The 17,972-nt window shown below is 37.9% G+C and overlaps 1 protein-coding gene across 1 annotated transcript in view; it reads left to right on the top strand.

The window, feature by feature from the left end:
* Positions 1-17,972, top strand: part of HIBCH (3-hydroxyisobutyryl-CoA hydrolase) — a 42,662-nt gene continuing 24,690 nt past the window's right edge. Inside the window, exons 1-6 of the mRNA XM_064660471.1 lie at positions 1-147; positions 1,033-1,075; positions 1,866-2,000; positions 3,440-3,524; positions 4,521-4,601; positions 6,647-6,699. Of these exons, the coding sequence (XP_064516541.1) occupies positions 23-147; positions 1,033-1,075; positions 1,866-2,000; positions 3,440-3,524; positions 4,521-4,601; positions 6,647-6,699 (522 nt within the window). The 5' untranslated portion in view covers positions 1-22. The remainder of the gene's footprint in view (positions 148-1,032; positions 1,076-1,865; positions 2,001-3,439; positions 3,525-4,520; positions 4,602-6,646; positions 6,700-17,972) is intronic.

Raw genomic sequence — 17,972 nt, 5'->3', positions numbered from 1 at the left:
GAGGAGCCGCTCCCGGTCCGGGATGCGGCGGCGTCCCCTCCGAGCCCCGCGCATGCGCCCGTCCCGCCCCGGTGCCGCTGCGCGCCGGTGCCGGCTGTGCCGCGGCGGGGCCGCCATGGCGGGGCGGGTGCTGCGCGCGCTGCCCAGGTAACGGGGCCGCCCCGGCGGGCGGGAAATGGCGCCGGCGAGAGCCGCGGGCAGGCGGGACGGGCCGGCCGCGGAGCGCGGCCCCGCAGCTGCTGTGCCTCGCGACTTAGGCCTAGATCAGCCAGGCCTGGGCTGACTTTCCCGTGCTAAAGCGAGCATGCTATTTAAAAACAGCGTAGGATGCCGGGGCATTAACATATAACATGTAGTTGGCTGGGTTTGTACGCTTAAGTTCCTCGTTCCAGGGGTCTGGCGTCTGGGCAGCGCCATCGATAGCTGCCTTCCTCAGTGACAATTAAGAAATAAAACCAGTGACAGGGGCACAGAATGCCCTGGTCTGGATCTCTCCTGTCACCCACAGAAACTCGAGCCTCTTAGACAAACTGTGTAAATACATGTACACGTGAGGGCAGATTTGTGCAATAGAACCTTTGGAAATACACAAGGTTTTGACAAGACCGTTTTTGGTTGGTTTGTGATGATTTTTTTTGTTTGTTTTTTGGGTGTGTTTTGTTTTTTTTTTGTTTTGTTTTTTTTTAGTGCCAGTATTTAAACATCCAGAAAAAGGCAGTAAATCTTTAAAGGACACACACTGTTAACTATCATTCATATCCCCCAAACCCTCTGTCTTTCCAGGTTCTCCTGACTTGAAAACATTAGTAGTTGACATTGGTATCTGCTGTCTATTTACTAGTAAGCAAGGAATTTGCAACTGTTTGGATAACAAAATTGTACCCTAATTTGCTTGGTTTTAAAAAGGAGAATGTAAAACATTTGCGTTCAGAAATTTTTCTGCCACTGCTTTGCCTAACCCAGCAGTCAGATATTTGGGGATTGTGTGGCTGGTTTATGGTTTTATCTGTCTTTTTAATATTTCTGTTTTAGGCTGAAGACAGTCAACAGACTGCAAGTAATATTACAACATTTGGTAAGGACAGCATCTTGTTTGACTGAATTGGAAGCTTTCAGGACTCCTTAATTCCCTCAAGACAGACAGCACATGCAGCTTCTAATGTGTCTGCTCACTGTGGTTCCGAAAGCTGTCATTTATTGCTTAGGCACCGTGTTGTTCACATCTTTGAGCACTTTGTTAAAAGTTTCTATTATATTGTAAATTAAAGCTTAATTATTTTGGCTTTACTTACCTTTATAGATAGTTTCTGTGTTAGCTTCTGTAAATTCCTTAAATATCATCCCACTGTGACTTTGAAATCAATTGTGAAAATAGTTCACTGATTTGTTTTCTACTGTTAAAAGTTACTTGCAGACAAAGCAATGTGTACATTTGAGTGTCAAACTGCCAGTAGGCACACATGGCACTTTCATTGTTCTAATAGTTGCAGGTATTTTCAGAATGTCAGTTTTAAGGAATTGTGGTTTCATATTGATGTTTGGGTGTTTTTTGTTTGGTTGGTTTTTGTTTGGTTGTTTTTCTTAATTTCACTTATCTCAAATGTCATTGTTAAAAATGTGTGGCCAAAAAAGGTGCCTGAGATTTATTACTCTGAAGGCCTCAAACATGAAGCAGTTTCAAAAGAACTGCAAATAAAACTTGAAGCACAGTGGGAAAGTGTACAATTAGTATACAATGGCAAAATGCATATTTTATGATCTTAAATAATGAATTTTAAGAATATATTTCCATAAACACTTTTGTATGTTACTCAAGTTATCTGACTGATGACACTTGCTATATTTATTTGGTTTTGCATGTACAGAAAATGTCAACAGATTCAACAGCTGAAGTGTTGTTGGAAAAGAGAGGAGGTGCAGGCATAATAACTTTGAATAGACCCAAGGCTCTCAATGCACTAAATCTTCCTATGATCCAACAAATTTACCCACAACTAAAGGTTAGTATCTCCACTTCTCCCCATCCACTATACATATCTTATTTGAAACCAATTTTAAAATACAGTTTGACACTTCTTAGTATACTGATTTAAAGAATGAAAGTCTGTGTGAGTGCATTGGCCGATGAGCTCAGATTTATAGGATGAGAAGAGACAGTTTCAAGCAAGTTAGGAAGAGAAAACGTCAAAGAAACAAGCTGTCAGACAAAGTTAAATTTAGCATCTCCATGGATAAATGAACATCCATATTAGTATCAGAATGAATTCAAAAAAAGCATTTGTATGTTCCTTTAGGCAACACCCAGCTGGTCAGTTGGCATGCACAAATTTCAGTCTATACAGTAGTGTTGCCTCTTGATTGGATGCATGTTTTTTGGGGAGGCTGCGTGGCTGAAATAAAAGGTACAAACCATTAGGAAGCAAGGTGCTGTCAGCATCATTCCTTAAATGAGGAATTCATGGATTTACAGGCACTGTTTCCACAAGCTAGTGAAGTACTGTGAGATTTCAAGAATGCAAATAGTCCTTTTTAATTTAATGGTACTGTTTATCATATCCACAAACTCATTAGATACCAGTCGGATAGTTGCCTGCCTTTTGGTATTTTAATAGGTGGTTGTGTTGCAAATTTGTGCACTCCTTGGAGAATATTTAAAGAAAGAAATACTTAATCTGTAGTACTGAGTACCTTGCTTTGTTTGAAGCACAGCCTTAAAAGGTGTCATAATTTTAAGTGCAGTTGCTGGTATACAGAAATATCATGTTTCTCTTTTATCTGGGTTCACTTAATTCAGTGACATATAAACAGTTAAGGAGGGAGGGTGGAATGCCTGAAAAAGGCATCTTTTTCTCTTAAAGCTGCACCTCTGCTGAAGTCAGGTACCAGTGCATTTAATTGAGGAGAAAAAAAAATCCAAACCCCACAGTCTTTATACCTAACAAAACATATGTGGACAAAGGGATTTGATCCATTCCTTCACTGGCGGAGATTGCAGTCATTTTGGCAAAACCCATCAAAAATTTAAATGCTGATTTCTTTGCCAGGCATCTTAAATTTACACAACTTTCACAATTTGGCCAGAAATATCGTTATCCATCTTCAATACTCCCAGCTTTCTGCCCCAGCCTTGTGTTCCCATTGGGATTGATGTCAGGCCCTGTTTCAGGAGGTGCTGCCTTTCTTCAGGGGCTGGGAGCTCTGCACAGTTGTTTTTCTGAAATACACGAGGCAGCTCTGCTGATCTCGCATGTCACTGCTGATAAGGGCTCAGGGGTGGCAGAAAGACGTTTAGCTCTCAAACTTCAGTTTAAGACAAACTATTTTAAAGCATGGGTTGATTTTTTTTTTAAAAAGTAAAATAAGAATTATAGACAGTATACAGAGAAAGCCTTTTTTTTGCACACTTGAGTCTTACACGGAAACCTTTACTTCTTTTTAGACGTGGGAGCAAGATCCTGAAACTTTTCTAATAATTATAAAGGGAGCTGGGGGAAAAGCTTTTTGTGCTGGAGGTGACATCAGAGGTAAGGACTATAGTCACTTAAACATTTGACATATCTTTGCATTTATTTCCTTTGTTTACTGTGCTACTTTGCATTTATTTCCTTTGTTTACTGTGACTTGGGTAAACAGAGGCTTGCTACACAACAGTAAGAGATTAGTTGTGCTGACTTCTTATGACACCTTGATGTGCAGAGACTACTTAAGTTATTTGTCAGGAGAAAGCTGTTGAGACATTGTATAAAAGAGTAAAAATTGTTATTCATAAACATTTTTATGAATAACTGGTAATAGCAGCCAGTCATTCCTGGGGAGAGAGGGTTCTTGTCTCTACCTTTCTCTTCCCAGATTTTCATTGCTGACAGCTTCTTCACAAAGAATTTGAAGGGTCCTAGTAGGTAGCTGTGATAGCATTGGATAATGTGTGTCTGATGTTTTAGATGGCTAGATGCAGAACTGACAGTGGTGATCAATGTATCTGTGATTATTTTTTAGCTATAAACTGTGGGAAATCTCTGAAGTGTGAAAATTAGCAGTTGTTCTAAGCTGTAGGTAAACAAGCAGCACGGGTTATTGTTAAATTATGTCCTGCTCTAATTGGCTTCTCATTCTTAGTATTTAGTCTTAATCAATTTGAAGTGACTGTTCTATATATTGATATGAAAAATATCACAAACAAGAGTACTAGACATTAGGAGGAGTTCCATAGTGTAGAAAAGGGACCACACTCTCACAAGTACGTGAAAGAGTCTCCAGCAAAATACAATTGACTCAAACTTGAGACTTAACTTGAGACTGAACAGTCATATTTAAGTTTGAGCAAATTTTCTAAAATATAATAAAGCAGGATTAAGTTCTGTTTAATTGCTGTAGGAAAAAAAACCCCACTTATGTGACATTATTTTCTGTTAATGTTACTTTTATTTTCTATTAATTATTATTTCTATTATTACTTCTATTAATTATTACTTATATTTGTATTAAACTTAGTTATCTTCAGAATTTTTATTTCTCTTAAGCCATCACAGAGGCAGGAAAAGTTGGAGGTAAACTGGTCCAAGAGTTCTTCCAAGGAGAATACAGGCTGAACAACGCCATTGGTATGTTTGATAGCAGTTTCTGAAGCAGTACAGTTTTCATAACACTGGCTTTGAATGTAAATTTACTCTCTCTCTCTTTGCTAATCTATTAAAGACCGTGAAAACATCATGGAAGTAGTAGTTAATTTTTCTTTAACTGAGTTTCAGTACCAGTAGTGTAACATCGCATTTTTATACCTTGCATGCAGAATTTGTTTCTTTTGTTTGAGCTATTGTGACAGCTGCTCTATCCCATCCCATTGTTCTGGGTAGTTACATTTCCTCTATGGAAGAATTAAGTCTTGGCTGCAGACACTGCAGTTCTGTGGTAAGTATCATTGATCTGCCTCAAAGACCTGAGCTAAAAATAGATATGTGGAAAATCATTAATATTCAATCAGAAGATCAAATCATGTTAAGGCTTTCCATTTAAATAGACTGCATGAAAGACTAAGACTGCATAACTGAGGCCAGGAGTTACCTGCTTAGCTTACTGCAAAGAACTAGCAGCAAAGACACTGCATGAAGTTTACAGGGGTAAGAGATAATAAGAAAGGATATTAATTCTTCAGGGTAAAACTCAGGAGTTGAATATTTTGATGAGAAGAAACTATTCCAAACATACTTAATACATTTTGAGATTTTAAATACTATATCCAGTGTTAGTCCCTACAGGAGGAGAGGTGAAGGTGTTGCTTACATTGACAGAAGAACACAGTTATTAGAGTAAGAGTTATTTTTACTTTTTACAAAGTAAAGTTATTTTTACTTTGTTTGAGTTTCTAGGTTGGGCATGCTTGTTATGTACCTTGCCTTCTCCAACAGGAGGCCAGAAAAATAGTTTAAGGTTTCACATACTTGGAGAAAACATAGTATTACTATGGCAGTTGGACTTGATTCTGTTGCAAGGGTACTTAATTTAAAAGTCTGGGGTTGTTTTGTTTTGTGTGGGGTTTTTTGTTTGTTTTCTTGTTGGTCTTTTTTATTATTATTAGAGTGTTCAATGTATATAATAAATATAATTACAAAACCTAGATTTTTGATAACTTTAGTATGATTTTATTCCTTTAAGGCTGAGATTTCTACCTTGTTTATACCTTATATTCTCCAGCTTAAAAATACACAGGGGAGCTGCTTTCACAGCATTGCTGTGGGAAAGGAATGCTGCTATAGAAATTTAGTTCAAAGGCTAGCATCTACAGCCCATGCATTAGCTTGTACCTTCATGCAAGAACAAAGTTAAAAACACAATTCTGCTCCATTTTCTAACTACTAATTTGAAGGATTGAACTGCCTTTTAAAATACTTTATTTCTTAAACAATGACCTATAGTTGTAACAGAAAAACTAGCAACATGGATGCAGGGGATACCTGTATCAGCAATCTTTTCGAACTTTGTCGGACCTGAAAACACTGAATACAAAGGCAGCTGTTTCATTCTCAGTGAGCATCTGAATCTTTCCACGAATGGTAATTGAAAGCATCAGGGCTTTGGTTTTATGCCTCTTAAAGGCCCCAACAGATAAAGTTGGTAGCTGATAACTGTGGTACTTTAGGACGTTATCATCTCGACCTTCCTGCACCACATTCAAGGGTTGTAACATCCAACAGAGCTGGCAAGACAGAACATGTTTGCATTGTCACATTTTGACTGAAACCTGCCAATTCATGTGGCTTTGTAACAAAGCACTGAAGGGCTGACACACACTGTGCTGTTAAACCAGGCTGTGAGAGGGGGTGAAAGGGCAACTGTTGTGTCCCAATGTCCTACCAAGCTATTTATAATAGCTAAATTGTCAGGTACTGACATAGCAAACAGTCTGACATTTGATAGCTGTATAATTTCTCTTACAACACTCACAATGCAGTAAGTCAGTAACTGATGTTTCTTTAAGAGTTATATGAACAATCTTCATTATAAGTTGATGTTTTACTGTTTAAATTACCATTTATTTTCTGTTGCTCTTGCTGAATTAAGACATGGGGAAACGTGTCACGTGGCAGGTAGCCACAGGTCCACTCTTTTGAAAAAGATGCATGATTGTTTTTCTTTACATTTCTTACAGGCACTTGCAAGAAGCCATATGTGGCACTTATTGATGGCATTACAATGGGAGGGGTAAGTTAAGTACCTTGTTGCAATACCTGGCATAGTTTATTTAAAGTAATGTAATATTCAGTACTTGAGTCAAATGAAGCGCACACATAACATTTCAAACATTGCAAGAATAAAAATCATAGTCTAAAGCTTTGTCTCTTGCATGTCAGGGTGTGCTGCTGCTCTTCTACTGCTGCTTCTGTTCTTTGATAGCTAATACAAGTGCTTTCTCTGAGGATCTGTGCTGAGGAAAAGAGCAGAATCCCCTCACTGCAGGAACCAACCCTCACAAACGTTTTCAAAGTACTAAATGGGAGTTTGTAGATCGTACAAGAGCTGAGAAGAATCTTCCACTCAAAGTGTATTAAAAAATAGAACTATGTAAAAATACAGGTGAAGGACAACTCTTTGAAAAATTGGGAAAATATCATACAAAGCTACACTTTAAAAGACATTCATAAGTTCCATATTTTTCCAGCAAATAATCTAATCTACTTTCCCACCTCTGTGAAAAAACCATGAGTTATAGGATCCCAATTCCAATCCCCCTACCCTGCCTAAGGTCACACCTTATTAGTAAATCAACATGGAGAAGACTCAATCACGTTGCTAGTTATACTTGGTGTTAATAATTTTTTCAGCAACTGTTGGCTTTAAACATCACAAGTAGATACTTAAAATGGCAATGCCATGCTTTTTAACATGCTGAAATGCTGTTCTCTTCAGTTTGATGTCTGTTGGATATATAGCAGGGGGTAGAATACAATAATCTTAAATTATTTTCAAGAATGAGTTTGACAGTGGTAATTTAAACACACAATGCCTTTCTTCTGCTTGGCTACCAAGCCCCAAAGATTTTGACTGGAGAGCCATTCCCTCCCCATGTAGTGTACATACATCATTTCCAGCATAAAGGAGCCTAGTTTTTTAGCTCTTCTTGCAGGAAAAGTGTTTTATTGACCATAGGAGACCTGAAGGTTTGTGAATAGGAGATAGGGAGTCCATTTATTTTATGGAGTTTTGAATAATAGTGTGGAAAGCTATGAGTGAGCCAAACTGCTCAGCAGCTGATGTCTTTTCAGAGGTCCTGTAGATTGCTCGTTATGATTGTGCCCTAAGCAAGAACAGAATTTTGTCCTTTGAAAGGAAAGTATATTTTTGGACCGAAAAGAGCATAATGGAGTCAAATGATCCTGCGTTACTGAGATCCTCTGTTAGTTCTCTTTCCTTTAAAGACCTTTTAAAAGACAGCAGTTAGTCTGAAACTTTAGTTAGATAACCAGATTTTAGTACAGGATACCCAAATTTCAGTGGGACTTTGACAGAGTAATTGTCATTAGGGTTTGAATGAAAGTTTACTTGCTTATCCTCATATTATGGTAGCAATTGTCTTTGTTTATGGGTAGGGATCTAAGTTTTGATTGAGCAAGTATGCAGCCTGACTTAGGGGGGAAAGCAGGTAAGTCTCAAGTTCCAGACTACTTCTAAACTTTTTTGGTTTTTTGTTTATCCTTGAGTGCTGTTTGATTTCCACTTCTTAATACAGCTGCAGTTTACTCTGAGATGAGGTACTTCCTGCAGGAGTGCACCATCAACACACTTCCCCCCACCCACTGGCAGTACATGGGACCTTCTACTGATAATTTAACAGAGGAGGTCAGCAGTAGTATTTCTCAACACTGACTGATTTTTATGTGTGTGTTTTATGTTAGTTTTGAGTTATCTGCTACACTTCTTCCTTTCAGCCACCTCTCCTGTCTGTCAGATTTGTGTTGATTTCTCTGAATGGACCAATGCTTACATAAGAAAAGTGCAGTAGCTCCCACCTTTCCCCCACCCTCTTCTCTTGCCATTTTCAGCACCGGGAGCCCCATCACAACTGACATTAACCAAACTTAAAGCTTGCAGCAGCACTTTTCTAGTGTGGTACAAATAGGTTCACTGCAGTGGGTTTTTATAGGTTAGAACTTCTAGAAAAGCCCTTGAACTTGTCCCAGTCGTACTGTCACCTTGTTCTGCTTGCTGCAGAGAAGAACTGTCCTACTGTAACTCTTCATTAGAACTGCAGTCATACAAAGGACTTACTTTGTTTATTACATAAGGAGATGCTTTGTTTAAAATCACTCAGTCACTGGGTTCTGTATTTTTAACACAAGCAGGTCATATTTCATCTATTCCATATGCTCAGGATCTGGCTATCTTAGTCCCTACAAGTCAGTAGGAGCTGGGAACATTTGTCACTTACAAACTACAGTAAATGCCTTTAAAAATGTACATTCAAGCCCTTGGCTTTAAAAGCAAGTAATTTTAGCTTGGGCTTATAAGTCAAGGGACACTCCTTAAACACTACAATTTCACTATAGACCATTTATCTATGAATGAAAACGCAAGCAAGCCAGTCTCAACCTTGCTCAAAAAAGCAGCACTAAGCAGAGAGTGCTTTGTTGTTCTAATTAAAAAGAAGTTAAAAATCCCATAAGTGTATTAGAAACTCAGTTCTTATGTGCTTAGGTAGTAAAAGGGGTTCCCCTTCAGCATTGCTGGCTAGGGGCTGGTAGATGGCTTTGAGCGCTTCGTTAGCCAACAGATGGGGCTGTGGAGCTTGTTCTCTGCACTTGGAGTGCTCCCCGGGCTCCTGGAGTTCATCAAAAATTGATATTCAGTATAAATGTATCTTTTCATCTTTTTGTACTTATTTTGTACTTATTCGGAGCACTAAGTTCAAGTGACAGATTTGTTTGATGAAGCAAAGATGACTGCATTTTAGTGAAAAATAGCAAAATGGGCTATAAATGACACATTTACTGCTAAAGGGTGTATATTATTGAAGGGAATGTACTGGGCTCGTACTCTCATGTTGCTAAAAACTACTGTTCAGATTATTTTAGTTGATTTATATCTATGGATTTTTTTTATTTCCTTGAAATTTGATACCTGAACAGTAGACAAGAAAGGCAGAGGGTTTTTTTTTTTTATATTATTGTCTGCCAATGACATCCTGCGAATGACAAAAGACCAGAAATGGTTATCTTGGTTCTAGAAAAGTCCCAATTATACTGTGAGTTCTTTGGAGATGAATAGAAGTGTACTTTATAAGCTCAGTCAAAAGCTAGGGTTTTAAATAGGGGGTTGGCACAAAATATATTACTGCATCAGATACTCTCTAACAGACTAAAAGGATTCATAAAAATGTATTTGAAACCTGTTTCAGAGCCAAATAAAGCACACTAGACAGATTCAAGTGGTAGCTTTCCAATGATTTGGCTTAGAATTCAAGGTGAATATATGCTAGCCAAAAAAAAAAAAAAAAGAGAAAATCAGGGCATGGACTTTGGAAGTTGGTGTTTTTAGGCAAGGTCTTTTACTTAAACCAAGACACTACATCTAAGTTACTTACATAGAATATCTTTAGGGTGACTATTGGACAGCAGAATGTTTTTTTAAGAACTGTATGAGTGTTAGTCTCTTGTGTAGTGATGTGAAATATGTTAAGGTTTAGACTACACAAACGTGGGGAGTTGGGAGGAGCCTCGGGATTATTCTTTTGCACTTGCAGGAGGGTTAAGTACAGCTGGATGACTGCTTAGCTGATTTTCACCTAACCTGCTTAGAACTCTCCAACAGCAGCAATCCTGGTTTTTCTAGATGTCCCACCTGAGTGCTTTGTTATTCTTTCAAGCTAAGATTCCCTAGTATATAATTTAAGTCTTTAATACTTAATACTGTTTAATACTTTAATACTGTAATCAATATATTCTGTCTTAGTCACAGCTTTCTGTGGACATTTTGAGATACTTACATTCCTTGCTCCTAGCCATCTCTCTTTAATAGGGATAAGGATAGTTATTCAGCCTTTACTGTAGATTAAGTCTCTTGGTCTTCCTGCAATCCTCTGGAATCTCTCCCATTTGTGTACTTTACAGTTCATTGCCAGAGACCAGACAATATTTCAGCTGGAGGATTCATCAGCACCAAGTAGAGCAGAATAATTATCCTCCCTATATTACTGAGATATTCTGGCACAAATAGTCCATGTAAATAGCAGCTTCTGAAAGCATCCTGTGCTAGGAGGCCACCACTTCTAGTTATTCTCAGAACTATTACTCTTACCTCTTTCCTCCTTGCAGAACATAAACTTCCATCACAGTACATTTCTTTATTGCTTACCTTTTACCAATTTTTAAATCTTCTTCCTTGAACTGAACTCACTTGTCAAAGAATCTGTCTTGCAGAGCTACCCTTTTCCTCAGAGACTACAAAGGAAACAAAAAAGTACTCCTTTTCTCTGGATTTCAGGAAACCTGAGTGCCTTATATCAGGTGGCCTTGGGCTGATTAGGCTGCCCAGGTGTACTGAATCTGGGCTGAGCAGATTCCCACCTCAGCCCTTGGCTGCCTGCTGGTACAGACTCTGCTGTAGTGTGATACCTTCAGTAGCTCTTTTCACAAGAGCATTATATTGTTTGTATTGATTTCATGGTTGCTGTAAACCCCTGAAAACCGTCTAGGGATTTGTTCCATAGAAAACACGCTTGTCATCTCTGCATTTGATTTGGCTTTCTCAAGTGTAGTTCTTTTTGTATGTTAGTTTCTCCAAAGTGAGACTGTTTTGAATCTTACCCTTCAAAATGTTTGCCTTACTCAAAAGAAATTGTAAATTATAGAAATCTTTGTTATTTCATCATCCAGGCAGATAATGAAAACTTCACATAAAGTGTCATTAATGAGTAGCTTCTGCATGACCTCAGCTGGGGTGCCCTCTCAATTTGATGGCAAACTCTTAATATTCTTTCAGAGGATGGTGCCCTCCCTTTCCCTGTGATATCATCCAGGCTATGTTTCCCTGCCTTGTTACCTGTGCATCAGAAACATTGCAGTTCAAAGCACAAAGCTTTTTCAGAATACTGCTTATTGAGTGACATCATTTTAATCAAGGCCTTATGCAGGTGTTCCAGAGAAATAGATGCAGCCAAATTCCTGAACCTACTCTATGGTTTGGAAATATTCATTCTGTTGTTCATCTACTTGTGCATCACTTCTGGAATACAGAATCAGAATTACTGCATCTGTCTGTGTTGCAGTACAAGAGTGACTTAAGTACCTAACATTTAGCTTTAGTTCTTTTTCACATTAGTACCACTTAATTTTCAGCAATTTTCCAGATGCTGACATTGTTAGATTGTAAATCAGATCTCAGGACCTGAGATGAGGGACTTGGAGGCCTGAATTTGCTTAGCTGAAGTTTGCATTTTTCCTCTGTATTATTATTCTCTCTTGCATCTTATAAAATCTTTTTATCTTAGTAATGATTTAAGAAGAATTTGACTTTTGGGGAAGGATGATTTTTTAACCCTCCTTAGGAATCCTCTTCACTTTTTTTTAAGCCTTTTACTCTGCTTAATCAATAGAGACTTGTCAAAAATTTAATTAAGAATTTTTTTGAGTGAGTTTGCAGTTTTCAATTTTAGCCTGGCATATTTATGAAATTTTACTTCACAACATTCTGAAAAGTTTTTATAGTTATACGAGTTTGTTCAGAAATGCTTTCTGTATTTCCAGCATTAACTCTTTATAATAATGTTCTGAAACTTGTGGGGAAAGACTAGATAGAGATTTACCTCATATGTGTAATTTTTCTTGGTAGCAAAGTTTTTCAGTAGGCAAAAGTATACACCTGACATGCAAAATATTAGATTAACTGCAAGTGGTAGTGAAATCAATCAGCAGGTTTTGAAAGTGGTTAAAAAAAAGTTAATCGCCTGTGCTCTTACATGTATTTAGGAATGCTTACTGCCCAAAGAGTGTGTTGGCATTACAATAGGAATTGGCCTGCTTCCTATCACTGCCCTGTATGGAAAAAAAACTTGATTGTTTCTTAGCTATTTGAGGTTCTTGAATGGCATAAATGGCCAAAAGCTGTGGAGGGTTTGCTCCACAGGTATTACATGAAGTTGTCACATTTTTTTAGGAATCAGTATTTCTAACAGAAATCATTCTCAGTCACAGAAATAAGAATTATGTGAAAAGAAGGCCAGTTGCTAAAGTAGAGGAACTTCTTAGAAGAAAAGATAAAGTCAGTTTTCAGGAGTGTTTTAGAAGTATTTTTAACTTCAAACTGCTTGCACGTAATTTAAGCTGTAACTTTTTTTTCTAACGCTTATTCTAGTAGAAAAAAAAATCTAAAAAGTTTTACAATTCAATATTCAAAATATCAGCTGCATCTGCCATTTTTCTAAACTACTAAATTGGAATGTTATTGAGGGAAAGATGTTCAGTCAGTATTTTGTTTGCTTAATATATTGGTTATTTTTTAACATGTACGTATGTTGCCTTATGGAACATATACGAGTGTTCTGAGAGATGTGGACCACATTCCTCAAAGAAAATGAGTGTTACATATGCAGTACAAGTTGAAAACTTCACTGAGTCTAGAAATGTAATTCAGTGTGAACATCTTCCAACAGCTACATTAAAATGATGTTTTATTGAGCAATGTTGTTAGAGACTTGCTATAGGTACCACGGGGCATCCACCAATAGTCACAAATGTCTAAAATTACACTCTAGGAGGATTTGGTCAACACTTCTTTTTATATTAATATTTCTTGTCAAGTAAATTAGTAGTGATGTCATAAGAAGATTTTATGTCACTCATTTTAGTCAATTGAATTTTAGTACACAAAGAAGCTGGTGTTGAGCAATAGCTGTCCTTATCCTGCCCCATTTTTACCCAGATTGTGGGTATAGCTCTTCAGGAATGTTCCTTTCACTACCAACATACATGTCAAATTTCTGACATGCATCTGCAAATAACATTTTTCTTGTTTCTTCTAAAATATGTTTTTAAAAGTTATTAAAAAGACATCAATGTTGTATTTAAATTACATACTTGTAAAATGGAATGATTTGGTACTTTGACTGCCTGATGATCTGTAGTCAGGACCAAAGCAGCACATGGAAAAACACACCTTACACAAATAAAATTCTGTATTCCCAGGCATCACAAGTTAGGCTCTGGGTTACAACTGGCTGGACTGCTGCAGGAAGTGGGAGGAAGAAAGGGAGGGAATGTCTCAAAGATTTCCTCAGCCTGAACCTGCCCACTCCCAAAAGCAGTTCCCAGTGGTGTAAGAGGGTCTGCCCTCGCTCTCTGTGCTGTTTGTGGGTACAGACCTCGACCACACGGAATCTTTCCTTCTGAGCAAGTTGCCTGACATTGCTATCTCTTCTTTCTGACTGGTGAAACAAAACCATTGTGACCATAATGCCTGATGTTCACCTATTCTTTTCCATAAAAAGTATTTAAATAAAAATTGTGAGCCTGTGTCTTAAACTAAACTTAAAATCTCGTAAACCACTGAGTATTGGCACTTCAGTTTGTTTAGCTGAAGTGATTGAAGGCTGAAAGAAGGTAGGAAGTGTAAAGACAACAGACTGCTTTACTTCATTATGATCTCCCTTGAACTATGAGCTGTTAATAGACAATCTGTAGAAAAAGAAGCCAGACAAATATGATAGGCTGCAATCATTGCAGCTACCACATAAATGCTTAAGTTAGGTGTCTTTTGATAATCCTCAGGTGTATACTATAAAAGAGAGGGGGGAGCTTCCCATTTTCCTTCACATTGTAATATGTCTTCCCATCTACTGTTTGGTTTTGGTTTTTTGTTGTGTTTGTTTTTTTTTTTTTTTAAATTTATTTTATTTGCTTTTAGGATGTATTCATTTAAGGTGTGTGTGTATAGCTTTTACTTAGAACTCTAGAGAGCAGCATTTGAGACTAACATTCAAAAACTAGGAAACACTAGAATTAACCATATATAAAAAAATTGCACTTTTTTTCCCACTTGTGATACAGTTTTCAGTTAGAGGAATGTGTATTTACAAGTGGATATTGCCCACAGAACAAAGCTGTTCATTTGTGGTTTAATTTGGGATGCAAATTTTATTGCAAACTGTAGAAATTTTGCTTATTAGTTATTAATGTACATATCAATGGCTTGGGGTGACTTCATGAAAAGCTGTTATTTTACATAGCACCTTTATACTGTAATAGACATTATTACCCCTTTAACCTTTTTTTAGAGATAGGAAACTGGAACCCCGAAATGTCAGTGCTCCCTGGGACTTCTCCCAATTCTTACTCTTTTCCTTCCTTTTTATAAATATGTCATACCTCTTGTCAGCCATCGTGCTCTGAAACTTGAACATCTTTGGATTTGTTTTAATTTATGCTCTAAAATCTGTCCTGAAGTAAAAGTAATTGTCATACTAAACCTAGATAAGCTGCTTTCCAGTTTTCTCCCTGCCTCTCCCCCTCCCTCTGGTAATTCATGCCCGTGAACCACATAGAAGCTTGTGGCCTGCTTTGTGCCAGCGCTTCAAAGCTGAAGGCAGCTTTTACTGTCCAACAGAATACAGATTTTGCAAGTGCAAACAAATCTCTGTGAGATTGCCTTGTGCACCACTTAGCTTTTGCAAGGTAGGATGTTGCAAACAGTGCTGCGGCAATACTGACAGGGCTCTCTGTGCTGCTGTTACAGTGTGTTTACCATCTGGCGCCTGGGGCTGCCTGCTGGGCCCTCCCCTCTGATCCCTGGGACAAACGGTGCTCTTCATTTTGTAGCTAATCGGACTGTAACAGCGGCAGCTCCTGACATCAACAAAAAGTAACCACTGAAGGCTCAAGGATTTGCGCCTGATGTTGTTCCCCAAAGGGTTTATCATAAAGCACTGTCTTGAAAACAAGTATTTTAAGTTATGGGTCGGTATTGGTACAGTAAGAAAAACTCTTCTTCCCCTCTTCCAACTCTACAACAACTGAGATTTTTGCTGGCTTCTGTACAGATTTGTTCTTTCTAGAAACAATCAGACTATTTCTTGCTAAAAGTTCCACTATTTTTCTCTCACTCTAGACCTTCTTGTACATGCCTAACTCACATATTGAGAGTTATCTCATTATTTCCCTCTCTATCCCTTTATTACAGATCAAGGAATAAAAGTTCTGAAGAGAATTATCTTTGCCTGCTTCTCCATCCTTTCATATTTCTGCTCATTTTTCTTAACTCCGGAAGAATTTGAATGCTCGTTTTCTCCTTGAGTTTGTTTTAATCAGTCTTACACTTTTTCCAAGCACTTTCTCCAGGGAAATAGAGCATCATTACAAAACCCCCTCAGTTCACTCCTGTCATCCCAAATAACTGTGCTGCTGTTTAAACAAAGTTCTGTCCCACATGTCTGTCTTTAAGAACAAGAAGTGTTTCTTCAGTTTTAAGATAAAACCTAAAAGCTCAGTTATGCATTGATGCAAATTGCTGAAACAGGTTCCCTCCCACTTGTCTGCCCTTCCTGCAGACATTAAGATGTCATGAGTTGGACACAGAAATTTCTTGCAGTACCTACATTTTTTAGGTGATACAGAGGAACAAAGGGATAGAGCTGTCTTCTAGAATTTTAGAAACAATAAAAATGCCAAACTTACTGTCTTTCTGAACACACATGGCCAGTTATGTATAAGGAAACAACACTGGGATAAAAAGAATGCTTTCAAATTTAACACTAGGAAAAATTGCACTTGCCAGTAATTAATTACTTTTGCTATGGGCTTTTCAAATCTAGGTCTTATATCTTCTGTTTTCTTTCTGTTGCAGCACAAGTTTTGTGTCCATAAAAAGTTGTGCAGATTATGATAAGTACCCTAGTAAAACCAGTTTGAGATCACCCATAAATTCAGGCTGGTAGCAGAAAGATCAAACCAGGACTTCTAAAAATTCAGTCTAAATTTTTTTGTTGATAAAGGACACTCACTCTGACAGCATTGGTGCACAGAATGGCCTACATATTTTTTCCCCCAAATTTCACTTTAAGAAGAAGCTGACCTAAATGATTACTATTAAAGTAGTTGGATCAAGTTTGTTTAAATACTTAGGGGTCAGAAGAACAGGACTGAAACATCAGGTGTTATTACAGATAATCTGTTTCCAGTCAACTCATTGTGCTTCTGTGTATCTGTAGGAATTTGGACTGAGAATCTCTAATATGTAATCTGTATATGGATATTAATATTTTATATTTTAATCATATTACATTAATATTTTATGTTTTAAAATACCACACTAAATGATTGAAAAGTTCACAAACCCCACTGGTTTTTAATGGTATTTTTTAAATACTTGCACAGAACTGATTAACGTGTCATCAGCCAAAGAAAATGATATTCTAGGTCCAGATTGATCTGTTACATTGCACTGCTCTGGTTCACTGTGTTGTCTTCTCTGTTAGTATCTCCAGATAAAAATGGATTATACTCTTTGGAGTGCTCCATAACATTAATGATGAACGTAGATTAATTTCTATTCAGTTTAAGATTTGATGTGTCTGGATGCAGGGGGTAATGCTCTTACATCCATGATTTTTGATCTAACATAGCTATAAGCTCCTGCTGCTTCCTGAATCAACTCCACTCACTTACTGTGCTGCCGACTAATGCTTTGGAAAACATTTTTACTGCACCTTGGCTATTCTTTCTCAACTGTATGCAAATATATTTGCCCTTTGTTGTCTTATGCTCAGTTTGTTTGTTGATTGCCACATTTCTCTTGTGGCTCTGGCCCTACCAGGAACTGTATTCTCATGCAGTTAAAAATGAGTGCAGTTACTGGATGGAACTGTTACAACAGGAGTTTAGCTGCAGACAGTATCAATATCGGTATTATTGGACAGGGGTTTGCTTGAACAGCTAAAAATTCTTTATCAGCCTAGTGAGGGTGACACAAGCAACATTCCTGAAGGCCTTTTCTGTTTGTGTGTCTTTTATTCTGTCACTTAAGCTTTCCTAGGCAGTGATTCCTTCAGAGTCCTTCATAGTCTGATTCGGTTATTTAGTAAATAGCCGAGTGTGATGTGTGGTTTTGCTGTGACACGGGTCTACTTTTCTGTATGTGAACAGATGTTTACACCATTTCTGCTCTTATCTATGTTTCTAATTAATTCATAAATAAACCCAACAGAAAGGTAGTTGTCATGATTTAACCAGCTGGCAACTAAGCCCCACAGAACCGCTTGCTCACTCCCGCACCAGCAGGATTGGGAGAGAATGGGAAGGGTAAAAGTGAAAAACCTCATGGGTTGAGATAAAGCAACGACCACCCACACAAGCAAAGCAAAACAAGGAATTAATTCACTGCTTCCCAGTGTTCAGCCATCTCCAGCCATCACACATAATGATGAGTTGGGAAGACAAACACCATTACTCCAAACATGGCCCCTTCCTCCTTTCCCCCCCCCCCACTTTATG

This window comes from Pseudopipra pipra, chromosome 7, assembly GCF_036250125.1.
Source record: "Pseudopipra pipra isolate bDixPip1 chromosome 7, bDixPip1.hap1, whole genome shotgun sequence".
Taxonomy (NCBI): Eukaryota; Metazoa; Chordata; class Aves; order Passeriformes; family Pipridae; genus Pseudopipra; species Pseudopipra pipra.
Note: the sequence above shows the minus strand (reverse complement) of the source record. Positions and strands in the feature narration are given on the sequence as shown.